Here is a 27,644-nt window from a genome sequence, read left to right as displayed (position 1 = left end):
TCCTTCCTGTAACTACATTTATGCAAGGTATTATAACCTAAATAGGAAAACAGACTGAGCAATCAGCAGTAATAAGATTTTATTTTAATGTAATAATAGTCAAGAATTAAGTGAAAGAAACAGACAGGAAAGCCAAATAGAAGCAGAAGTGCACAAACCCATCAGTTTGATGCCATGATAAAGTATGGAGGTGACATATGTACCATTACATCCATCTTTGACTTCAGTGTGGCATTATGGCTAGGCTGAAGAATACTTCACTGTTTATTAGTTTAATGCTTCATTCATTTTATTACATTTTGTGCAACTCTGTTGCAATTAGGGTGTAATAAAATTATCAAAACATCTCCCACAATAGGAAATACACAGCATTTAGGTTATGAGATATCTTATGCCGAAGACTTGTAACCATTTGCCGTATGTATTGAAGGTATCTTGATATAACACATATTCATTGAATAAAAAAAGAGAGATATGAGTATTGGTCTGTTTCATGACCATATCCAGGCATTGAGTGTTCACCAGCAGTGGAAATATGATTTAGGAGAGCTTTGTCATATGGTTAGAAACCCTTCCAAGTGCTGTCAATTACTGTGTTATCTCTACAGCCTTGTTTCAAGTGTCCAGTTAATAAATATTCTCTAGCTTCCATTCTGGTTGAGACCTGCAACTTCCTTGTATCAACCACCTGTGCAAGATTATTTAGATTCTTAGAGCAAATTTGCAGAAAGGCTGTGCTAAGCGGGTTGTATAAACACTTACACATCTGTCTTATCCTCTAAAGGATTATCTTGCATCTTATCTCTTTGTCTGCTATTGAAATGTTTCTTAAATAAGCTGAAATTGAAGAGGGAAAGTGAATGGGAAAATCAAATTGAAGTATTTCTGGGTTTGTTTTTAATTTTCTGTTTGTAACATTTGACAGCTGCAAGAAATTGTATGAGAGAAAAAAATCAAAGGCTTAAGTATCAAAATCTTTGCTTACAAGCTACTCTTATTTAGCAATCATGCTTGCATAATAACCACAACTTGGAGCACATGATTCATAGGAACAAGTAATCCAGTATATAAAACCCCATAGTTTATACCTAAATATACTTTGGTGTTCTTTTCAGGAATAACTTATAGTGAATAAATAAATATTCTGTAGCGTGGTCATAAAAAGGGCAAAACTGCTTAATAGAGTATATGCTACATGTATGGTAATAGCAATAATACTTCTGGACTAAGGATAACAGACGTTCAAATAGTACAAAATGCTTATTGATAAACTGTTTAGCAATACAAAAATTTAGCTTCATTTCAACATGTTCATATTTTTTCTTCTTGCTGTTTATTATTTATGCTTGTGAAGAGTGAACTTAGGATCATGAAGCTGAGATTCGTTGAAGAAAATGAAGTTCAATATATGGTACAAAAATGACTCCATGGAGCAAGGATACATTTAATATATGCAACTGTCAGACCACCAAAATAGAAACTAGACCCATGTAACTTAAATGATTAGTCACAAAGCTTGACATATGAGCTATAAATAATAAATAATAAACTGAATACTTGAATGTATCCATTAAATTTGAGTAATTTACACAATTGATAGCTTCATAACATCTAGAATTACTAGCACACAGTTTTGCAAAGAGAAAGGAGGTTATATTCTCCCCATAATTTGGTCATAGGGAACAATTTTAATCAGTTTTTAAATGGTGGAAGAAATTTCATGAATGGTGAGATTTTCCACCACGGTCATAGAGCAAAAAAATGTTTCGATTTTCAATATTCTTGGAATTTTCAAGTTAATCTTTTAATCAGACACATAACACAGGTTTTATGTGTTCTCATGACAGACCAGCAGTACTCATGGTCGCCTTCTCAGCACTTCAATGAAGAAAGATACTCTCCTGCTCCGAGGAATATGAAAGGATTATCTGGTAGTCGCAATCAACCACAGTTATGTTCAGCTCATACTTGTGGCTTAGCATCCCCTGAAGATTGTGAACATACCCACGACCATATCCACCATGGGCAGGAGCCAAGGCCATCGTATCTTCTCAGCCCCACGGAGAGTTGCCCGCTGGACCACCACCGTTGCTCCCCACGCAGCTCCATTCATTCCGAGTGCATGATGATGCCCATGGTAATGGGCGATCACATGTCAAGTAGCACTTTCCCCAGAATGCACTACAGCTCTCATTACGACTCAAGAGACGACTGCGCCATGTCTCACGGTAACCCTAAGATTAACCGCATTCCTGCAAATCTTTTGGACCAGTTTGAGAAACAGCTTCCTCTTCACCGGGATGGGTTTCATACTTTACAGTACCAGCGGACCTCAACAGCTGCGGAGCAACGCAGTGAGAGCCCGGGAAGGATTCGCCATCTCGTTCATTCTGTGCAGAAACTTTTTACAAAATCTCATTCTCTGGAAGGATCATCCAAGGGCAATGTTAATGGAACAAAGGGAGACAGTCGAGGGGACGATCATCATCATGGGCACCATTCCAAGCATAGCAAAAGGAGTAAAAGTAAGGAGCGAAAACCAGAAGGCAAGCATAAATCTGGAATGAGTAGCTGGTGGAGCTCTGATGATAATTTGGACAGCGATAGCACTTACCGAACCCCTAGTGTGGTAAATAGGCACCATGCAGATCATATATCCCATTGCTATCCTGAGGCACTCCAGGGGCACTTTGGGGATCTCTCATTGAAGACTTCCAAAAGTAACAATGATGTGAAGTGTTCGGCTTGTGAAGGGCTACCAATGACCCCTGATAGTAAATATATGAAAAGGAGTTCTTGGTCCACGCTCACAGTAAGTCAGGCTAAAGAAGCTTATCGCAAATCATCACTGAACTTAGATAAGCCTCTGGTTCATCAGGAAATCAAACCTTCATTGAGGCCGTGCCATTACCTTCAGGTAAGAGGACGATTTTCCTGAGATTTTTAATGAAAAGACCATCACAGTATATGCCATAGTCATTGTAAAAAAATATAGAAAGGTACCTCTCAAATAATTTCTGTATGGTTCTCCTAATGCAGATATCAGATATTCCATTAAAGTGAGAAATCTTTGGCTTTTTGTCTTTGTTTATAGACCACAGATTAAAAACTATAAAACAGGTGTGATATAAATTAGTTTCAGGTCAGTAGATGTGTTTTCATCTTTGGAATTTACACTGAACACCTTGATGAAAAATATATATTACACCAAAAAAGTAGCAGTACTCTCAGAAGTCTGAGAGCTAGAAAAAGTGTTTCAAATATATCCATGAATGAGTGATTTTAAAAACAGACTGTGGGGAATCCTACTTTTGTGTTCTTTTATTCTTTTATTCCTTTTCTCCATGTTTTTGTAAGTAACAGAAGAGTGGATTTACTGCTGTACCAAATTGCTTTGTTGTGGTGATGATCACCCACGTATTTCTTTCTAATGATTGAATCACCCAGGATCATATTGAACTGAGCCTCTTTTGAGACTATACTATAACAATATCTGTATTAAAAGATACAAGAGTACCTCAGGGAGAGAGATATTTCAGGCCTGGGACTCAGACTGGTTTTGATGGTGCTCTGCAAGTGTTCTCTTGCAACAACAAAGAAGCTTCCACTTTCTCCTGCATTTAAATTTTAATACCTCCTGCTTGATGCCATTTTCTACCCCAAAGTCATGATAATGTAACTATAATGTTGAAAAATCAACATTACCATAAAGTGACATGGCTTTAAAGAATACTTTCCAAACTACTATTTTTAGACACTTGTATAATTTACCTGGCCTATGTCCAGCACAGTCCCATCACAAGTGACATAATCTGTATCAGATTATACGGAGAATTTTAGTGGGTGCAGAGCAGAAAGGAGAGAGTACCTTGGAGGATAACTTCTTCAGCTATCTTTTTCACCAGAAAAAAATGTTGTATACAAATTCCTTTAGCAATTTATACTAAGTATAGCCTGCAAAGCCCCCATTGCTCTGAGTACATTCTCTTCTATTTCTTTTTAAGGAACTCCTCTTTCTCCAGAACTTCACCAATTCTCACATTAAAATGGGGACATCTCTAGTCCAGATCTATGTATTTGGAGTTTTTCAGCTTCCCTGGGCCCTGCAGAAATGACTGTACTTCTGTGCAGAACTCTTTCCACTCAGAGCTATAGGTGTCCAATAGTGATGAGTCACACTGAAGAACCAGATCTTTTCAAATGCATATGCAGACATCCAGGATCAATCTTCCCTACTGAAACAGGGAAAGTTTCTGACTGCAGAAGAAGGAAAATAAATTGCAGCCCTCAGAGCATTACCATGCAAATTGATTCCAATCTAGACTGACAGCTGTGGTATTTTATCATATCCAAGTACATTCTCACATATGTTAAATAGACTGCACTTCCCTAGAAGTTTTTAATCTAACTCAGCAGCCAGAACTGGAAGTGCGTCATGTGCAGAGACTTCCATTCTGTCTATGTTCTAAAACCATGCATACAGCTGTGACTTTACAGAGAAGTTTAGATATGATTAGATTTTTCCTTCCCATTACATACTTCTACCCTGAAAACTCTGCTTTTGGATTTAGTGCTTTCCTTTCTGAATCATGTTTCATTGTTTCTTCTTCTCCATCCCCCCACTCCTACATCTCATTTGTCTTTGCAGAAGCTATAAATTTTTAATTTTCATTGGCCTTCTCCTTATTCCCAACTTTTATCAGTATCTTCAAGTGAATGTGAAAGACTGAGCTCACAAACTAACTTGGTTATCACTAAGCTTTAGATCAAGCCCAGTGACAGGCCTAGGGGTTGGAAAAGCACACTTTTTTACAGACATTTTTTATGCTTTTTGTGAATTAATATTAATACAGAAAGGAATTTTCATTTAGTAATTAGAAAGGCTTATCCAGCTTAAAATCTAGGAGATGTGAATTCAAATTTTTGCTGTTCTGAGACTTAGTTTCTAAGACACTTTAAAATGGGACAGTACCTATTCCCTATTCACAGAGATCCTATAATGGAAATGTGGTATGAGTCAAGTGCTCAGTTACTACCACAAGGAATTTATACTTGTGTCCAAAGCAGTAATACAAGAAATTCTATAATAGAAATATTCTCATTATAAAATATGAAAATAAAACATATGTTTTATCAAATCAGAATATGCCATTCAGACTGAGTGGCTGACTTATTCACTGCCCAAGGTCAGCAAAAAAATTGAGGGGATTCCATTCTGCTAATGACATAACTAAATGATTGGTTCTGAAACTTCTGCTTTGAGGGATGTTGGACTGTCACAATGTAATCATTAAGATCAGAAATATGTCCGATTATTACCTCTGCCAGGAACTTTCTCCCTGACCCAGGAAATGTAATTTGTTATTCTCTGAACACTTCAATTGCTCTATCTGCAAAACTGAGGAGGAATATTTAACTTTTCTTATGGCAGTGTAAGCAGCATCACTGAATAATGATTGGATAAAAATAATCATTAGGTTCAGAAACTGAGAAAGGTAGAGAAACATGTCAGAATCCCTACCCAGGAGATTTTACTGCCTTGCTCAAAAGTAGATGGCAATGAGAATTCAAGGGATTAAGAAGTCGATGTGAAGCAGCAGATTTCCCTGAGGTGCACAAGTGAACAGATTAGCATAAAACCCCAAGGCCTTTCACAGGATCTCTGTTTTAAAACTGGTATTAAATACATTTGTCCTGACTGATTTCAGCTATATATTTTTAATTCTTTTTAAAATACAGCTGTGAAATTACAGTTCTTCAATGAATACATAAATACGTAAGCATACCTCAGAATAACAAAAAATAAATTTCTATATTTATGTATTATTATAATTTCTATTTTTTGTTGTTGTTCTACAACCTTTCTTCTACTTTTGTTCTACTACCTAGTTATATGAGGTTTCTCAGTAGCCAACTCACTTTTCTATCTATTGGTTTTCTTCCTATTATTTTTTTCAATATCTGCATGAAATATTTCTACTTCTGCTTTCCACTGAGACTTTTGATATGCAGAATCTCAAACTGAAAGACCATGGCAGTATTATGCCTGTGCTTGAGACTTTTTCTACTGTCTTATATTTCTGGGTTTCCACTTTGCCTTCTGTCATAATTATTGAGCTTCTTTTCCTTCAAACTGAAACTCTGAAGAGTGAGTATAGGAATTTTCTTTCTAAGAAAGTAGCTACTAGCAAATTAACAAATGTCTGGAAAAAGAAGATAAGACAAGGGATTTTGAAGTTGTCTGCTCTTTATATGCTTCAGTCATGTTCTAGAGTTGAAAGCAAGTATTTCTTTAACCGGTTAAATCTCCAAGCTTAATCTCTGACTCCTCTTTTAGGGTTTTGCATTTCCTTCTCCACACAGAGTCCTTACGGCTAAGGCATATCCTTGGACTGGGAGTGTGCTGCTGTAAGTCAGAGGTGATTCAGTCAGCATGCCTTTTTCAAGCCTGGTGGTCATCTAGTCCTAAAGTGGATGGTTTGAGAGAACTAAATTAGTTTAAATAAAGCTGTACAATATAGTCATTATTTTTATAATTTAAAACACGAATCAGATTTGCTTCACTCTTTCTACACAGGAACACACAGGAACAAGGGAGAGGGTAAGAGTGAGAAGCTCATTTGGGAGGGCTGTAATGTCAATCAGTTGATCAATTACCACCTCAAGAGCAGAGGACTACCATTTGTTACTGTAGACTAACAGCATTTCTCAGACCTTATCTTGTGAATATTTTATCAGACCATATCTTGAGCTGCAGTTATTATGTATGGGCCTTTAATTTCTATTTTGAATGCTGACAAATTGAGCATTTCAGTGCATTTCTGGGCACCAAACACTTTGCCACCTCACTCAGCAGGCAAAATAGCCCAAGTAGAACACACATGCAATAATGCACAATCTGTATAGTTTAAGCCATAGTGGCTGCTACTGTTTTCCAAGTAATTTTAATTTTAATATAAAATACGTTAAGAAGAAGATAAATTAGCTGTGAGATCACCTCTGTCTTCATCAGCTGTTTTGGCTAATAAGGGTTCACATGTGTACAGTGCAATGACTTTGATTAATTCCACTCTGATATGAGTACTAGCAAGGAGCAAAGATTTTTAACAAAAAAAAAATTATATGAACTAGATAACTGCGCTGAAAGGATGTGCACAAAAGATTCACGGTTTCCAGAACTGAAATAACTTTGAATGCTAGATAAAGAAAAATAATTCCTACAATAGAACCAAAAGATAGGCAAGGGCATCACACTTACCATGACTGTAGTTCTGGAGCACAGTGTGATGTGTCACTGATTAATATTCCTTCCTCACCCATTCAACAGCCTCCAAAGCAACAAGCAGTTGGGGTAAACATACCACAAGGTACAGTGAATGAGTCAGCACTAAAAAAGGAAACAGCATGTTGTTCTAAAAATGGCTTCAGCCCACTCCTGTCTTCTTAGTGCATTTAAGTACAAACGTCATCAGTTACAGCAGAGGCACTGCTAAGCATGTGGATAATAATGTCAGCTGTGTATGTTACAGAATAAAAGAAAAGCACAGTTGGTCTCTTTTAAAAAGAAAAAGAAAAAAGCAGCAGTTTCAACAAGGCTTTTTGCTGGTTTAAGTTAAGGCTACATTGAGAAAACCTTTGAGGACAATCTAATGGATAAATAAGCCTTAAGCCCTCTGATACATTTTCTCAGGAACTCTGCTGGTGACAGAACAGATTCCCAAAAATGAAACCACTGCCCTTGTGAGGCACACGACTGCTTTGTACTCCCCCTCTGGTTTGCAAGAAGGGATTTGAACTCAATGCACTTTTCTCAGTACTTCATCTTTGTGAAACTAGATTTTATCTGCTTGCTTGACATAAAACCCATGCATGAACTACAGAAACTACATCCAGTATTCTGCCAGTGAGTGCACACTGTGGAGCTAGCCAGTTTTGATACTCATATCCAAATCACTATCACCCATGCTGCCTTCACAATGATTTATGACCAGCCACCACTGAAGAATTAACTGGGTTGTTTCCACAGCAGGAAAAGCTCGTGCAGACAGCAGGGTAGCAGGGCAGTCTGCATCCTAGATCAGCATGGACAAATGCTGTACCATTTGGTTTTCTACAGGCTGAGACCTCCTTGTCCCAGCCAACCCTATGCCCTCCCAGTCAGCAGCAGAGGTGTGCAAGACAAACAGGTAGTGCCCAAACAAAAGGGAAATGAAGGGGTGTTACAGTGGGCCTGGGCTATGCTTTTCCCCATTTCCAGGGACCCCTGTGACTCTGATCAGATAAGTCTGGTCCCTTCCTTCCTGCTCTGATGGGGTTGTTGGAGAGCCAGAGAAGCCCTCCCTGTCCAGAGCCTAGATAAGGCCATGAGGCCATGACCCTTCCTGCTTGCTCTCTCTTCCCCCTCATCTCATGGAATAAAGAAGCTGGACAAATGCACTGGGGATTAGAGCCTCTTTTGTATCTTTGCCCATCTCCTGATTCGCCTTCCCTCAAGGCCTCATATCTCTGGGCTGGTCTAGTAATTTGGGGGGCTGAGAGGGAGGCACATCAAAGGGGCAGTTTTTGCTCTACAGTCCATTCACAGTGTTAATGTCAGTCTGCAACATCTCGTGCAGCATTAAATTAAAAGGAGTAAAAAAGCTTACACTTCTCTGTATTTACAGAATGCTGATGGTTTTGTGTATCACAAATCCTATAATACCTAAATACCCATCCCAAGGGGGAAATACATTCAATCAATAATACTGTAAAGCAAAGCTCTGACCAAACAGCTGTCTTAAATTGCTGGTATCTTGAATTACAGTGTTAATCAGTGATACAGGGCACTGCTTGCATGCCCTTGTACTAGGATCCTCATATTGGATAAAATGAATTACTGAAACTTTTTTCCAAACAAGAGTAGAAAGATTTCAGAGTTAGTACTTTCTTAAAGCTGCCAGAACATGTCCCTATTACTGTGGAAATGTCAAAGCTATGAGCAGAAAAGGGAGGCTATGATCCCACTGCCCTTTAATCAGGGGGAGTTGTCCTCTTTATGATGTTAGAAGTGTGTTACCAAATTGTTTCTCAATGTTCACTTCACTGAAGCTGAAGGTTGACCTTTGCAGTTGTTACTCAAAGGTGTCACTGGTTCTGAAGAAGTTTCCATACAGGAGTAACTTACTGTTATATACACTCAGACCATCTATAGAAGGAGACTGCCCTCGGGGCTGTAATGACTGCACACTCTCCTAGGCCACAGGCTTGCTGCCTAGGGCAGACCCAGCTCCTCTCTTGAGCAGTCCATGCCATTCTTCCTGCAAGGACATGACTGAAAAAATGGTGAAGTATTCACAAATGTTGCTTTGTTTTTGTTTTTTCTGGGTTTGGCCATTTTACAATGATGTGCTTAAAGTTTGTTTTATAATGTGGAATTGCAAATGTGTTTAAATAGCTCGTTGTGCACATGGACAAGTTTCTTGGTATTTTGGTAGGGAAACACTTTTTGAAAAGTATGCAGATAGTAAGCATTACATAGTAGATAGACAGGAGGAAAATACTGATTTTGCTCTGGAAGCTAGATAATTGCAGTCATCTGGACTTAACTGTTGAAAACACTATGTCAATCTTTAGCTAAAATAAAAAAAAAAAAACATGAGAGGCAAATACAGCTTTTAAATAACCTTTAAATTATTTATGTTTAAAAGACATTTACTGTTTTCTCAGTAGTAGACCTGTAACAAACTGGAAAAAAAAATGTTATATAATTTCCTGCTTTAATTTAATAAGATGCTGTTTACCACAGGCCACTTTCTGAGTCAGCCCTGCATATGCTGCCTTTTAGGTTCATCCCTCTCTAGCCTTATAATAGCTCTGCAACACTGGAGACCTTGTTCTTTAGACTCTGGTTTCAGAGGTGCTGTGCATTGTAAATTTATTGGGAGCACCTCTCCTTTTCTTCTTTTTAGGGGCATTTTTTTTTCTCTTACTTTATTCTACTGTAACCTTGAATGGTCTCCAGGGTCTTGCCCAACTTAGAAAAACTTGTAGTCAGCTCCAGGTGCTGATGTGGTTCCCTGGGCCTCATCTGCTGCCTGTCAGTCAGGCAGCCCAGCTGGCAGGTGTATTCCTGATTCACTTTCACCTGTAGTAAGAAAGAGGCTGCAATTCTGTTTAGGTCTTTAGACTTTTGATGTTTGGTCTTAGCAGAATTTGCATTTAATTCAATTTATAGAAAAATATTAAAAGGAAAATGCAACTATGAGCTGGCCCAAAAAAGACAAAGACATAGGAAAATGAACTCTGGGTGCAAATTTCCATCCTTGGCAGAAAAGCTGTCTGTGGCCTGCATGCAGAGTTCCAACTTGTGGTCCTTGATGTGTCTGTGAATTTCTTTTAGTAAATTGGTACCTTATGCTACATCTATTCTATCAAATTACATAGTGTCAGGATGGTTTCCTTGGCACTGCATTCTGATCTTCAATATTGTTATGTGGCTCAGCAGGTCTCAGGCATTTTTTTTTATCCATGCTAACCAATTTTTTACTGAACTCCCTCCTGAGCACCCTTGGTTCAGTACTTAGCACAGGCCAGGGTGTGTTCCTGGTAACCACACTTTTTCAGAGGTAAAGATTGCTCCACAGCATGGGGGTGAAGTGCTGCAGGGCAGCGACCTCCAGGCAAGACCATGGGTCTTTACTGACCTGTGATTGCCCAGCCCTAAGCAGTGACCACACCATTTGCATCCTTCTCTCTCCCAAGTTCTGATGGTTGTGCAGCAGCACAGTGAGTTGGAGCAACTCAGCAGCTCAGCTGAACACTTACCTTTACTTATCCTTATTACTGTTGTTAGGGTCATTTTTCAGGTAGCACTCTACGTCATTTGACCATTATTAGCATTTCTTGAAAAGCTGAATATTGCTTAAGGAAATACCACTGAAGTTAATGAAGCTAATGAAGTTAATACCCCACTGAAGTTAATGATAATATAGTTTTAATGTGTCTTGAGCTGACCACAAAGCAGTGTCCTTGATCACATACCAAAGAAAATATGCAGACAACTGAAACACAGGTTTCGTGGTTGAAACCCTGCTGGTTTTGTCTCTTAGATTGAGAGACTATAAACAGGTTCTCATGTAAGTATAGGCCAAGCCCTCCCTTCAGTCCAAGTTCACCTTATGCCAAAGCCCTGGCACAAGATCTCAGTGAGCTTAGCAGGCTAAAATCACCCACAGTGTGGACAAGCCCATGACTGCTGTCTGACTGCACCTTGCTCCACTATGTCTACACAACAGAGTCCTGAGGGTCCCAGAGAGACCCAACAACACAGCAGAGGATTTCCAGTGGCTGAACTGCAAGGATCTGTGGCAGCAATATGAGCACATATGGTAATGGGGAAGGAATTTGGCCCACTTTCATCCAAATAGTATAAAAAAACCACACAGTCCTCACACCAATTACAGTATTTAGCCATCCTCAAATTATAATTCACATTGTTGCTGGAGAACCAGTTGGGAAACATAGTGCTGTTTTTTTGGGGTTTTTTGTTGTTGTTGTTTTGGGTTTGTTTTTCTTTTTTATGGTTTTGGGGTTTTGGTTTTTTTTTTTTTTTTATTTTGTTTTTAGTCCCTTGTGAGATATGAGTTATAAAACATGATTAAAACTGAAAAGAGCACAGTTCTTTAGAAAACACAGAAGCAATTTTAGTACACTGGACAGAAATGTTTCCTTCAAGGACTGCTTAGTGAAGTTTAGCTTGGAACTCCATAGGAGAGAATAAAATCAGACAATAAATAATGCTGACAATGATTTTCCTATTTGAACATCTCCCAGCTGGAATAGTATGTTTGTGTTCTGTGATCTGCATGGATGTCCAGATTATTACATCCTTCGATGCATTGCCTTTTTGCACTCAGGTCCCAGCCCAGGGCCAGGGGCCCCTGGGCACATCCTTTGGCCATTTTCCCTGGGAAAGAAAACTCACATTTTACCAAATTCCAAATTCCTGAAGTCGTTTTCAACCCAATGTAAAACATATGTTGGGATCTATATTACTTCCTTCCTCTTTCTGTAATACTATGGCTGTTCAGAGCAAAGCCTGGAGAGAGTGGATTGAAAGATTACTCTTGTTTTCTCAGATTAGCTCCTGCCTTGATGGACAGTGTCAACACACCTTTGGGAATGCTGCAAGAACTCTCTGTGCTTCTGAGCTGTCAAGAAATTCAAGGAGTAGAGGGTGGCATGTGAAAATTAAAGCTAATTATGAAGAATGACATTATTAGTGGTGAGGAGGAGTCCCTGGCATGTTTTGCAGAGATTTTTCAATGACTTCATTGCATAATTCATGTTCTTTGAGCAATGAATCAGCACACACACAAAAAAAAGCCACACAGAAGAAACTAGTCAAAAATGTGCACCAAGAATTGTGGTAAGTTGTAGACACAAGATTAGCTACTGAGGAAACAAACTTCTCTTTTCAAATACTGTACTCCTCCTTCCTGTAAAAATCCTGAGCAACAGGGTCTAGAGCCCACAGCCAGTAAACAGGGGAATGTCTTAGTGCCATTGACTTAATAAAAATATTCTTGGAATTTCCTGCTGTTCCTTCTTGAGCAAAATTGTCAAAAACACAGGAGGTTGAGCTCCCATTTCCCACTGTAGTATCAAGGAAACTTTCTACCATTGCAAAAAATCATCTCTGTCTGCTCTCCAAGATTGTCATTCACTTTCATCTACTTGCAGCTGTGCATGAAGGCTGTTTTTCTGAGGCTCTTGAAGATATGATCTATGACAAAACCTCTTACCTGCATTTCAGATTGTGTCATCTTCTTGACCAGGCTGAGAAAGCATAAAATTACAAAAATTATGTGTCACCAACAGTGTTTCATATCTTATCCTTCTTCACATACTGTATAGTCTAATTTCATGTGTAGATAGCTTCTGCTTCTAGTAAATTGTGAAATTTGTATTACTAAAATAAGATTTAGGTAAAAATCACTATTTCTGTTAATTTTATATCTGCATGCTAATTATATTTCACAGAACTCCTATGAGGTAGGTAATCCTCACTTTAACCTTTGGGAATGAGAAATATGAAGAAGTGATAGTCATCTCCCTCAGCTGAAACCCTGTATTTAGAAGTATTTCATTTTAGATAGTAAAATAATCAGTGTTTTAAGCAGATCAGCAGTTTAGCTGTGGAACATCTTTAAAATTCTGTAAGTTGTGAGCAAATGTCATAGAAGTGGATGGAACGACAGGAGCAGGTCTGTTTTGAAATGTCAATGGCTGCTGTCATTTTGACTGTATTAGCTAAACCCTAAACTGAAATAAAATAAAAAAAATCAAATTATCAGTGGTCAAAGTCCAGAAGAAAGAACATTTCATTGTTTCTTCCAGTTTTGTCAGCAGTATTACTTAGATACAAGATTAGATGTTCACTCTCCTAGATTTAGTTTTAGGGTGTCTAGGTTGCCTATGTTTCATAAGGTATAAAGAAGAGTTTTTTTCCCCCCTGAGTGTGGTCAAACATTGGAACACACCTCTAGAGAGATTGTGGAGTCTTCATCTTTGTAAATATTCAAAACCCAGTTGACACAGTCAAATTATCACTAAATATCCTGAGTTGGAAGGGACCCACAAGGATCATTGAGTCCATCTTCTAGCCCTGCACAGCATCATCCCCAAGAGTCACATCATGTGTCTGAGAGCATTGTCCAAATGCTTCTTGAGCTCTGTCAGGCTTGGTGCTGCGGCCACTTCCCTGGGGAGCTGTTCCAGTGCCCAACCACCCTCTGGGTGAGGAACCTTTTTCTAATATCCAACCTAAACCTCCCCTGACACAGCTTCAGGGCATTCCCTTGGGTCCTGTCGCTGGTCACCACAGAGAGGAGTTCAGGGTCTGCCTCTCCTCTTCCCCTCACAAGAAGCTGTAACAGGGAGGTCTCCCATCAGTCTCCTCCAGGCTGAACAGAACAAGTGGCCTCAGCTGCTCCTCATACAGCTCCCACTCTAGGCCCTTCACCATCTTTATAGTAGTTCTGGGCAACCTGCTGTACCTGACCATACTTTGAGCAGAAGGCTCCAGAGTCCATTCCTACCTCAGAAATTCCATGATTTCTAGTTTACTCTGTAGTTTTGTTAAATCCATCCCTGTTTTCCCTGACTGCTGTTTTTTTCTTCCTGAGAATCAGGGGACAGACACAGAACTGAAGTCCAGTTAAGGGTCCAAAATCTTTCTTCTGTCACAGCTGGTCTGAGAACAATCAATACACTCAACAGGAAGAACAGAAACATAGAATCATTTAGATTGGAAATTACCTTTGAGGTCATTGAGTCCAACTGTTAATTCAGCACTGCCAAGTCCACCACTAAACCATGTCTCTAAGCACCGCATCTACACATCTCAAATACATCCAGGGATGGTGATTCAGCTACTTACCTGGGCAGCCTGGTCCATTTAATTCAAATGAAAACACAGGGTAAAACATAAAACAATAAAACAAGAAAAATAAGAATTCAACTCACACAAATATGTACTGTTTCTATGAAAGGGAGATAGAAATAAGATTTAGAATAAAATTTAGAAACCGTAACTTTTGTGGCCATTAACTGGTCATGTGACACTCTAGGTATTTACCCCCCAAAAAATTAGTAGTAAGGGGTATTTTAAAACATTAACTTCTAACAAGGAACAAAGATAGTGACACTTTATCTAAAGCAAGGAAATTTGGTTTTATAGTAACAAAGTTTCTAGAATACCCTCTGTGAAGATGACAGTTTGGTTTCTTTTGTAGCCTACAGGAGGTCAAACACTGTCTTCTCAGTTCTAATAAGCAGGATGTACACCAGTTTGGAGCAAAGGTATTTCTTTCTTTGTTAAGGGGCTTCACAAGTTTTATCCAAACACTTCTACATAAAATTAATGTGAGTGCTTGGCCTAGGGGCTGCATCTAAGCTCTCTCTTTTCAGGTAAATCTCTGATCACAAAACTAAGTCACAGCCTTTATGTAAATGGAGTCCCTCTCTCCTAACCGGCCCTCCTCAGGCAATCTATGAGGGCTTCATGAAAGGCTGGGAATGACAAACAGAGGAGGACAGCTCTCCAAATGTCATTGATTAGAAGGTAACTAAGAAAGTCTTCCACTTCCACAGCTGTTTCATCATAGAAAGAAAAAATAAGGCTTCTGTACTTTGAAAAAAAAAAAAAAATACAAAAAAACCCCATCTTTTTTCTTCAGAAAATTATTTTAGGATCTGACAGGGAAATAACAGAAGGCGTTTCTGCTGCCTGTAATCAGATGCAGATGCCTGTAAGTCCGAGAGAGAACTCTTTGAGATTTTTCTTCACGCTTTACATTTGGATTGCTAACTAGATGGACCTTCTTTATGTTACTTTGAAGGAGCTAAGTCTCCTAAATGCCTTTATGGGGAATTTAGGATCCTTCCTAAGGTTCTGGAATTCACTCTCAGTTCCACTTCATGAGATGTAATAAGTGTTAGATATCAAGTGCTTTATTAAAATTGACCCTAGGTGATTAATGTAAGATGTCAAAATGAATCAGTAGATAGACAATTGAAAGGTGTCAAATTTTCTGAATCTGGTGCTCCTTACAGCAACAGTGAATGATTCTTATGAAGGAGACTCATCATTCTCTGAAATAGTTCCAGCCAGATGAGCAGCCAGACCTTGTCAGACAGTTGTTCTTGCAAAAGGAAATTCATATGGTAATATGCAGTATAACTCCTTTGTGGATAGAAACTACATATACAAGGATTCATGTTAACATCTAGAACAGAAGGAAGACCTTTTTAGACATTATAAATATCAGCATTCATCACTGCATGTAAGTAGATAATTAGGGTAATTATTCCAAATTAGCAGCTGCAAGCCCTGCAGATGGGAATTTCAGGGGCTGGTAACTATTGTAAGGTAGAATTTCTGCAAGTTGCAAAGCCCTTTCCATATTTTGGAAGATGTATATTTAATCACCCTCATACATGATGTGAAATGTTTTTGTTAATATCTCAAAAATATTTCCTGCACTTACATAATGTTCTGCTTTTCTTTAAAGCTATATTGAGGTCTGAGATAGCCTAGATTTAGAAAGATTTTTCCAAGTATTTAACCTAGCATCTCAAGTAAATGAAGAACTAAGCTGAACTGGGACTCAAAGTTTGCTTCAATTCTCAGTCTATGAGGAAAAACAATGTCAAGGACCCTTTCTTATTTTTTTTTAAATTCTTTTTTTTCCTTTTTCTTTTTCTTTTTCTTTTTCTTTTTTTTTCTTTTTTCTTTTTCTTTTTATTTTGAAGATGGCAAAAAGACTCCTGCTGTTGTCCAAAGCTCTGGATGAAACCTTCTGAGAAAACACATGGTCAAACTTCCTCACCAAGTTCCAGAATCATTTTTACTGTGTCCAGTGCATTGTGCTCCTTTGAATGGTTTAAGGAAAAAAAAAAAATCCAACAAACCCCAGATATTTTAATTGTGAATAATGTTGTAAGAAACAGAACTGCTTCTGTGATAGCCAGTGAGTTGGTCTGATTAGAAAGGGATTCTTGTTGCCTTGTCTACTATGAGCACACCACAAATGGAGCAGGACTTCTTGGGTTGTTAGCTTTGGTCTTTAGCTGTTATGTGAATTCATATAAATTATTAATATAGACAGCAAAATAAATGCAATCAACAGAAACAGTAATGCACATAACTGTAAGGTTTGTCCTTATCACAGTTAAGAAGTTTAATTTTTTAGATACTTTAATGTACAAAATCAATCATTCCTATCTTTTAAAATAAGATTGCAACTTCAATCAACAAATAAGCCTGTGTTGTACTAATTTAAATCCAGTCCTTATCTAGTTATTTGAACATGAAATTTCAGACAAAATAAAGTTTAGAAAGTAATAATTTCCTGCATTTCAGTAAGTAAAAGGTTATTGATCAATGTATTTTTAAACTTTCTATTTAATTATCTTTGAACTAAAATGAAGGAAAGAAGTTTAAAACCTAGATAATTATTCTATGAAAAAGTTATGAGAGGACTTTTAAAGAAAATAATATTAAGACATAATAACTCAGCTATAGTACTGAAAATTTAACAGTACACCTTGTAGTGGGCCTATGTAGATGCCAGTAACTGGTTTTTGTTTTCTTTTTTTGGTATTTGGATTTTGGCTTTATCCATGCTAACATACATTTAATAAAGAATATTTTAAAATAAGAGTATGTTTGTATGATATCAAGTAGTAAAGTAGCTCTTTAATTCAGATTTTTATAGCTGTTAGAGTTGTCAGCTGTAGATTAAAAATCTAGATGCTGAATTTAATGTATGTATATTTAGTATTTTAAGTGACTGGCTATGACTACTATGACTACTTGTAAATGATTTTTTAGGTCTCACAGAAACATAGAAAATATTTCTGCAGCATTAATCTTATACATATTAGATCTGGGAAAAGAAATGAGAATGATGTATCACACTTACAGGCTTCAAGTTTGGGAAGATTTTGCTTCCTTACCAATTGCCATCCAAAGCTGAATAATGTGAAAAGTTTGTTTCTTTGCATGATATAACTCATATTTCACTTAGATTCATGCTCTGTCCTATTACTTTGTATAAGAACATGACTTTTTTTTTTTCTCTGATAGTTATCCCTAACATTTTCCTGATATGTGCAATCTATTTAATCTCTTTTTTTCTGACTTCATCTTCAGTCTTTTTTTTTCTTCTTTCTGTCTTAAGCTTGGGCTTTTAAATTTAATATCTCTCTTTTTCTTGTTCACCCCCTTTTAAAACTTCATTTCTCCCTTACTCTCTTTTTAAGACTCAAAGCCCCAGGTCTGTTCACCTGGTGTGTGTGGCTAATTCATCTGTCTTGAAAGGGCCATAGATGGCAAGCAGATCATGTTAATCATTTAAACCCAGTCTCCAAAACTGCTGAAACCAATGGGAGCATTTGCTTCAGCTCCACAGTGAACTCAGTCTATAGAAGCTTTCAAATATATTTGACTTGAAAATCTTTATTTGTGGCATGACACTACTAAATATATGTTTATCTGAGATTTCAGACTTACAGTATATTAGTAAATAAAGACATTAAACTGCTTAATATAGATGGAATCATAATGTTGATAAAGGATTTGATGCTGCCAAGGACATCTGCCTTGGTCAATTGATGAACTCTGTCACATCCTACTTTTTAACTATGAGTCCTTATAATGTATTACAGAGAGTTGTTGCCTATATCCTTTAAACAAATTAAATGCATAAGTGTGTTTCTGGATTAGAGCCAGAGGACTCAGCACCTTGGAAGATTAAATTAAAAAAAAAAAAAGCAATACTGTCAGAGACAGGCTGTGTTTAATCATAAGCATTGAAACAAGGCTGATTTCACTTTGGATTGAGGAATCCACTCCTGCTCAATTCTTTGGTAATCTGTGCTGCAGAGAGATTTCCATCCACCAGCTGTGGATTATCTGACTACCAATTTTACTGTTTGGAAATCCACTTGAACTGCATAAAGGCAACTGCAATCTTTCAACTGCATAGATTATTTAACTGGTTGAATTTCTCATATATTACAGTCTCTATCAACCATTTTTCAGTTTCTAAATAGAAAAAAAAGACAAATTACCTTTTTTTTTTTTTTTTTTTTTTTTTTTTTTTTTTTCACAGAAGTTTGCCCTAAAGCCTGATTTTATCTATTTAAGTTCATGGCTTAGTTTATCTGAAATATGCCAATCACCTCCCTGAAAGCCCCTTATAAGGACTGCTGGTAATAAACCCTGAAGTGCTCGGATTTCAATGAGTTTTAGGTCTGAGATACCTGATTAATTTACTGTTATCAGATGAAAATCTATGTGCAAACTTTAAACTGCTTCCTGCACTTTAGAGCATATCTACAAACAGATATTGCAGATCAACTCACAATCCATTACTTCATTGTTCCTTGGGTACTAACATTTCTAAACTGAAAATTTCCAACCCTGAAGTTGAAGTTAAATGGCAAAATCATTTAGGGTTCTTAGAAATCTCTTTATAAGCAATCTGTTTCTGAAGAATAAAAAATTCTTTACTTGTCTTTGTAAAATGAATAATGGAAGGAAGTATTTAAACATATGAAAAGAATAAAGCACATACTGTGTGTGTGTTTTATGGTCTCCATTAGGTACCTCAGGATGAATGGGGAGGATACCCAGCTGGTGGGAAAGATGATGAGATCCCATGCAGAAGAATGAGAAGTGGAAGCTATATTAAGGCCATGGGAGATGAAGAAAGTGGAGATTCTGATACTAGCCCCAAGACATCACCAAAATTATCAGTTCGACCAGAGTCATTATTAAAATCCATTGGGCAAAGACCACTCGGAGATCATCAAAAGTAAGCTTCACTACACCTTTCTGGAAGTTGTCATGACCTGGATAATTTTCTTTGTGTCTTATGGGCAATGGTCAGCTTTCATAGGAAAAAATATCTGTAGTTTAAAAGGTAATTTTTTTTGCTTCATTTTAACTTAGTTGCAGTTTCTTATGGTTACTGGATGAAAACCTGATATCTTCTTCCATCCATGAGATAAATCTTCTACTTCTGAATGAGTTTTTTATGTTTACTGAAGGAAATGTATACCCATTTTATGCCAAAAGTTCAAAGTTCTGGGTTTTTTTCTCTAGAAGGATTGGTATATAATACAATTTATGTTATTTCACTGCTTTCTCTGAAATAGAAAATATACTCTGTTCTATACTAGATATAATATTAAATATATAATTGTACTATATATTGGGCATTTTACACCTTTTTTATCAGCGCAATTCTTTATGTATCAGCTATACTGTATCATACTCATTTAAACACATTGTGGAGGATTTTGTTTGACTGGGTTATTTTTCATTCATGCTACCATTCATACTACCTACAATATGGCCTATTAAATAACTAAAGCAAATCTTAAATCTTCAGGGAAGTATGTAGATATATATATTTTCCAATAGATTTTTATTTTTCTCTCCTTTTTATCTTTCCAATATATCATTTGATAAGTAAACCATAAATATTCTTGTCAGGAGAGTTTCAAAGTGGTAGCCTGGTTTAAAAACTGCAGATTCTGTTAATTTGACTGTATGTTTCTCATGGCTTATCAAATTTATCTTTTTGCCTGGGATATAAACTAAAGAAATTAAGAGTGAAATCTTGGACCAAGTGTCGTTTATTGTTCTCTAAATAATACCATATGGTTTACCATAGTGACTCACCTTTTCATAAAACAAAATATAACAAAAACAATAGGCAAAAATCCCTTTGGCTTAATTAAATTGAATTATTTGCCTTGCAATCCGCAAGAAAGCTACCAACTTTCACTATTATTGAAGAGAAGAGTTTCCAACTTCATTTCTTCATAGTATACTGGCCCAGCCACTGCCTGGCAGAGTTCTGGGCACTGTTCTGGGCCAGGGATCATTCCCAGAGACAGTTTGGTTGCAGTCATTACAGTTTTGGAGGGGATGTCTTATATTATTCATGCCACAAACAAATCTTTTTTAAGGTACTGTTCTAATTTTCCAAGCACTTAGATCAAATAAAATATATTCTATGATATTCTTTGTTTCCAGCTATGGTTAGGCTTCCCACAAGGAAATCTGAGTAGCAGCACAAATTTTCCAATGAGTGACAGGACTTGGTGGCTGCCCTAGACCACTGCAGCTTATAAACAGATTCAGACAGCAATTAAACATAACTAAACATACATATTCAAATAAGGAATATATTTCAAGTAAGAATGTATTCTGATTTGTTAAATTACGAAGGCATGTGGTTATTGGTAGGCCAGTACCAAACGTTGTGTCTTCTGTCAGTTTTCCATGTATTGTAAATACACCACTCAGAATTTCATTGATTAAAGCACGGGTGCACTGCTGATGCAGGTACAGGGGTTGAGAGCTGTGCTTCTTCATGGCCCCAGAGGATTTCATGGCATAGTCACCCCTAACCAGTCAGAAAAGAAGGAATCTTTTTGTAATACTGTAAAATATTATTAGAGGTTCTGTTGAAAATTTGTCACTAGCACTGGACTTAGTATAGTTGAGCAGCCAGGCTGCCCCTTCTGACATATCTTTTAAGTCCTCAGTTTTGTCTTAAACTGAAGGGCAAAACCTTGAATCTACCAGCCTAACATTAACAGGTTTTTCCAGTGGATTTCAAGCAGAAATGTGACAACTATTCTGGTTCTTGTAAGTCTTTCTTGCAAAATTCTACAGATTTCAGCAATCCTAAATCCTAAATCCTAAAAATCCTAAATTCCAAATCCTAAAGGCAGGCAGAAAATTTCTTGTTGCACAGAAATACAAAGTGCTGATCCTAAACTTGGGTTTTCACCACAAGCCATCTCCTCCTAGTATCTCTGTCTCCCTGTCCCTGTGGTTGCCTTTTCTGTCTGGTGGATGTCTATGAATGATATAACAATGGATAATGGTTATGGAGCCTTCTTTCCTCCCCCAGCATGGCTCAGTAACCCCACTGCGTGCTGAGCACCATTTGTACCACTGATCATACTGCTGAACCAGAAATCAGGGCTTTGAACAGCATTGCTGCATGTATAGCAGGGCTGAACAGCATTTCTGGCATGCGTTATAAGAAATTACATAATTCAAGATGTCAGCTGCATTAGCTGGCTTTTTAGCTTGTTTAGCCAGATGGAGGGAGCTAGTGCACAGAAATAAAATGAGGGTTTAATTCTCTTAGTTCTCTGCTGGGGTGACAGGGTAGCTCAGAACTGGGGTCTGCCAGACCACCAGTAGACTTGTAATAAAAGCTGAATACTGATAGTTTTGGCAGTATAAAAACATTTATTGGCTGCAAAACAAAATTAGATGGATTTCACAAGAAAAAGCCTACTTTTCCTTCATTATCCTGAATACAATAAAATGAAAATTAGAACAGCTTTCACTTAACCTTCAACAGACATTTGACATGTGTGTGTTTCTCCTCTGAGTACTATTAGGCATCTTTGCAAGGATTTTTTTCCCATTTAAATTCTGTTTATGCTTCGACAAAAGTAAGCCTTATTTTACTGGTTAGTGTTGCTCAAAGATCCGGCAAATTGAACATTAAAAGTTTCTAAACAATAAAAATGCATTTTTGCTTTTGAATAAATGAATACAAATAAATAAATATAATAAATAAAAAGAAAGAAATAAATATATAAATATAAATAATTAAATATAATAGAAGTATTAAAATTCTGAAATAATATCTTTTAAGTTGCTTTTGGAAAGGAGTATATTTACTCCAAGCTGGGGTGGGGGGGGTGAGGGGGAAAAAAGGAAGTGCATAGTCTGCCACTGCTGGTTTATAAAGCTGACAGAAGCAGGTGATACACCCAACCACAGCCATCTGATCACCACCTCTGTCAGAGAGAGAGCAGAGCCAGCAGCATCCTAGCCCACCTCCAGCCTGGGCCACATGTCTCAGCTTTGGTTAATGCCAAGACATGGCTGAGGGACCAGCTCTGTTGGATGTAACCACTCCCAATGTAGGATAGGGAAGCTTGGCCAAAGGGTCAGGTAATGGACCTAGCTTATTTCTGAGTATAGCTATAGCATAAAGGGGCTCAATTTTTTTCTGGACTTTTCAAAAATTAAATGCTCCTAAATATCTGGATTATTCACTGAAGATAAATTAATTTCAATTCTTTCTTACGTTTCAAAAAACTAAACAGTATGTTGCATGACTTAGTCCAATCACATCAAGTTGAAGCCAGTGTAACTTGTTAGTATTATTAGGAAATTGCATTTGAGCAAATTGTAATTCAATCAGACTTGCTGTGGTGGAGACAGGACACATACCTGAATCTACTTCTTTCAACTTTTTGTTTTCTTGAAATGGTGCCAGAAGTCCTATTTAATGTGGAAATTATGTTGACTCTGAGTAGCCCTGGACAAAAAAAAAGTTAATTTTTTAAAAACTATTTTTCACTATGATTATACAAAATTGTTCAGATGTCAGTTTTGGTATAATAGAGCAGCAAGCCCTTCTATTCAGTCCATTGTTATCTGCTGTGCTGTGATGCTACTGAAGATGAAGTTAAACTGCGTTGGAAGGCAGTAGTTTGTAGAAGGTATGTCATATACTGCTAGGCATTTTCATTTACATTAAAGATCAAAACAACCAAACAGTTTATGGAATGGATAGCTGAAACAAAGTTCCCTGTCCTAAATAAGTTTTGTGCAATCCTGGAAGAGAGATTGACCCACTTGACTTGTAAGGGCATCCTTTCAACTTAGTAAATGTCATTTTTCCGTATTTATGACAAAACCAAGCAAAGCTGAGATCGAAGCATCAGAGACACTGGGATTCAGAAAGCAAAGTTGAAAATAAAATAGGAATTTTATACTCTGGAATAAGAGAGTAATTCTGAAAAACTGAATATAATATGGTTATTTGATGCTTTTCATTTTCAGGAAAAAAGTACTTAATATACTGATTATGTAAATGAACAGAATAACACTGTAGAAATAAAAAATTCCGTTTTCAGTATCTCCTTTTTGAAGTGTTATGAAAGACTCTGAAAACCATCTCACCATGTAGTCAAAAGTAATAACAATAGCATTTAGCCCAAAGTAAATACACTCTATTTGAAGATCATACTGGTATCACTCACACAAATGAAGAGTCATGCTATGCTGAAGTTTTCCATTATGCTCTGAAGTGACTCACAAGAAACTATGAAGATTAAATAGGTTAAGCTAAGTAAAATAAATTCAGTGACAGCAATGTGTAATGTGTAATTCAGTGACAGTAATGTGTTTTGTTTTATAAAGCTCTAATGGCAGATTTTCTGTTTCTGGTGGTCCAGACACCTTAAGCTGATAGGTGGGCAGACAGAAAGATGTGTGAGCACAGAGGTAGTACGAAAATGTAGTGTTTCAGTGAGGAAGGGAATCTGCCATAGTACAAATTATTTGGTAAAGTACCACAGTACAATACCAGTGATACTTCAAGTTGTCTTGACAACCCAAGGTTAAGTTTTTTTCTTAATACTCAGCCAGATTTTAGCCACTGTATGGAATGAGTATCTTAAATTATGAATCACATTCACAAAGAGAGAGCATCTGTGCCTCCCTCAGATGTTTAACATCTCTATTTTGTATTTTTTTTACACCTGAAGAGCACAATGCATGAAATATGGACATAGTTCAGCCACTCTCACTCACATCTTGGTGAGTCGCCACTCAACACAAAACACTTCATTCATGTTGTAAATGAGTATGTCTAAAATCTGAAATGGTTGACATGTTTCTGGCTCACAGCAAACCAGAATGAAAGAATGATCTTTCACTGCTCTCCCTCTTTTCAGAGTGAGAGATTGCATCTATCCATGGCCACATAACTTAATGCTTATCTGGACTGTTATCCAAGGCACGTCCACGTTCTCTTCTGCAGACTTTGTTATGGCAACAAAAATGTTGCCAAAGCACACAGCAAGGAGATTAAACCTCAACCAGATCAGACAGCACTTAGCTTCCAGACCCCTTGGCTCAGCAGGAATCATGGAGTAGCACAGACTCCTCTAAGACACAGGGGAAATCTCCATTAAAAAAAAAAAATCTTTCCATTTGCAACCATTTGTGGTAACCATAAGATGCTTACAACATGAAAAACTGAAAGTCAAAAGAGAAGTTTGGAAGCAATGCATAAGATCAGCCCTGTGGGTTTTCATCCATCTTTGCCCATGACAGTGCAGACTCCACAATTCTTTAGTGCCAAACGTGGGTCTTTTTCCTAAGACACGCCCCTTGGCAGGTGTACACAGAAAGGCTGTGGGTAAGTGTGCACATGTGGGGGGTGGGTGTGCTGCAGAAATGTCACAGATGGAGAGTTAAAAGCACACCTTCCTTCCTAGAGAAATTAGTGTCCTCTTTCAAGATTATCCATTGCTGTGCACCACTGATCCAAGCCTTTTAAAATTTTTTAGGTAAACTTAAATTTGCCATTAGCCCTTCTACATTTTAAATTAGGAATGGTTTTGAAGCCACTCCTGAGAAATATTTGTAAGAGATGTGGAAAATCACTAGAAAAAGAACCCTCATCTATTATATGCTTTTTATTTATCTTTGGGGTTTTTTTTCCCCTCAATCTTCTGAGTCTAAAAAGCCTCATTACACACTTCATTAGTAGCTTTCTGAGGCCCTATAGTGTAGTAGCATCTACTCAGAGTCTCTGAGGGGTGAAATTGGAGATTTACTGAGGAGAGTTTGAGGGGTAATTACAAAGCCTTATCAACTAATAATGTAATCAGAGGGTCACTGGCATGGTGATAATCTGCTGCAGTCAGTAAGATATGGGTTAGATTAGGCTGCAGGGTTAAGAGAGAATGCTGATGAAGGGCATACAGTCATCTGGCTACCTAGGAAACATCTTCTGTGGGGTCAAAAGACATCCCCATCTTTTCTTCCTTTGCAGAATAATAGCAAATGCTCTTAAGCAGTGTTAGGCATCTTGTTCTCTGAGAAGTAGCATAGTGTGAAACACAGGGAGTCACTGAGCCCAGATCTCCTGCCTCATTTTAGTAAATACCAGCTTTATGTTGAAGAGCTGAAATGTATTACCCTGGATTAGGGATGGAAGGGGGATCCTAAGGCTCTACACAAAGTCCAGAGTCTTTTCAGGAATAAAGCAGGATTTTCTCAGAAAAATGCAATTACATGATGGATTGTGGTGAAAATGCAGTAAGATTCAGGTCAATATAACAAGCACAAATAGTGACATCCAAGGGAAAATATGCTTCTGGATTTTTGTGCCTATTTGTTTCTGCTTCCAACAAATAAGTTTGTTTTACTTTTCATTTGAAAAGGATCAAAAGTTGATTTTCTCATTTGCTTAGTTTTCAATAAAAACTAAATAGAACTATAAAGGATGTGTACAGAAACATTTCCTTAGGCAAGGATTTCAAAATTAAAATGGTTTTGGTTAAAAAAGCAGAAAATTTGTGAGCGTATATATATATATATATATATATATATATATATATATATATATTTACTTTTCTCAATTCTACTCAATTGCTTCTCCAGAAATTACATAGTCTCATTAATAGCTTCAACTTCCGCATTAAGTTCACTTATTTGCTTTAGATCTACTGGACATACATGTGTGCTTAAATTAAGCTCATGTTCAGATGCTTTAATGAGTCCTGATAGCCTGTAATCTACAATTGTTCTACCAAATTCAACTTTTTCCATGTGTACATGTATATGCACCAAAGGCAAAAAGAAAAGAATAAGTGAGATAGCTTCCCGAGGAAATTAATGAATATTTCAATTCCACAAATGGATTTAGGAACATATAGCTAATATTTGAGTTCTGCTTAGATCTACAGACCTATTTACTGAACTGCTACATGATACTTTAAATGCCCTTTGAGTTTTTGCCATATCATCCGCCTGGATTTTGTTGATACTGACCAGCTTGTTGCCTGCTTGCCAGGGCAAGCTCAAAATATTATATGGGAACAAGGCTTTTAGGATTGGCTATAGATTAACTATATTTGTAAATCTGTCATCTTTTTGAAAATTTAGAGTTTAGATTTCTTGTAGCTTACTTTTTTTATTACAGGAACATCTTGAGTGATTTGGAATACAGGCTTGGTTGAGCCTACATCCTCTCTATCTTTGCAAGGAGTGATCAAACCACCAGACTGTTTAACGATACTGATGATTTCCTCTCATTCTCTTCTGGTTCATGTTGTACCAAATCCCTAAACACTTACTAACAGTAAGAGTTGTCTCCTACCAGTGATTAGTAGGCATTTCACAAGGATAGAAACAGCAGTCTCCACCTCTTTCCTAATATATTCCTGTAATAATGTTCAATATATTTTAGGCGCACTTTTTAAAAGTTCAGTGATGAACTATTTAGGCATCTAAACTATTTCATTTCACCCAAATTCTCATATCTACCAGTGATCAAATAATAGAAAAGGAATTCTTTGCTACAGATGAATTTATGAGATTTATGTGCACTTTTGGTTTCCCAAAGAGCCAGACTAAATGTGCTATTTGAAAGGGAGAATCAGACTTAATATCTACACTCTGAGTTCTCCAATGGGCTGCATGCAGGCACATCTGGGTGCCTTTGCAGAGCTCTATTAACTCCAGCAGGGCTCCATGGAGATGCAGTGGGACTCGCAGCTGCTATTCAATGGCACTGCTGGCTAAGCTTAATCATTAGATTCTGGTCGATGAGCTATTTCATGTATCTAGAAAGACATAGTTAAGATAGGTCCAGATAGAGAAATGAATATCTATTGAAATGCAAATCTCTCAATAAAATAGGTTTTGATAACTACCGCTACTTTGATAATTCTAATGCACCTCCCTTTTAGGCACCCAAGATGAATTCTTTTGCAAATTTTATCTTTTTGTCACAGAAAGATACTTCTGAATTGCATATACTGATTTGAACAGAAGTGATTGTACTTTCTTTAATGTTCCCATTCATTCTCACATTTTTACACAAATGCAGGCATGACCATGAAAATAAAAAGTTATGATTTTAGAATACGGCAGTTCCAAAAATTAATTTGATGGAACATGGACTTTCTTTATATTGGATGCTCCCTGAATAAACTTGATAAATCCAGTCAGAGTGAGAAGGTGCCCTTCTTGC

General features: G+C 37.2%; 1 protein-coding gene across 24 annotated transcripts in view; it reads left to right on the top strand.

The window, feature by feature from the left end:
* DLGAP2 (DLG associated protein 2) overlaps window positions 1-27,644 on the top strand; it is a 450,475-nt gene that overhangs the window by 358,812 nt on the left and 64,019 nt on the right. For all 24 annotated transcript variants that reach the window (XM_021551147.2, XM_021551145.2, XM_021551158.2 and 21 more), the window contains 2 exons: window positions 1,848-2,917; window positions 19,150-19,361. In XM_021551147.2, coding sequence (XP_021406822.2) covers window positions 1,848-2,917; window positions 19,150-19,361 — 1,282 coding nt within the window. The remainder of the gene's footprint in view (window positions 1-1,847; window positions 2,918-19,149; window positions 19,362-27,644) is intronic.

The sequence above is a fragment of the Lonchura striata genome, chromosome 3 (genome assembly GCF_046129695.1).
Source record: "Lonchura striata isolate bLonStr1 chromosome 3, bLonStr1.mat, whole genome shotgun sequence".
Taxonomy (NCBI): domain Eukaryota; kingdom Metazoa; phylum Chordata; class Aves; order Passeriformes; family Estrildidae; genus Lonchura; species Lonchura striata.
This window is presented reverse-complemented; position numbering and strand designations above follow the sequence as displayed.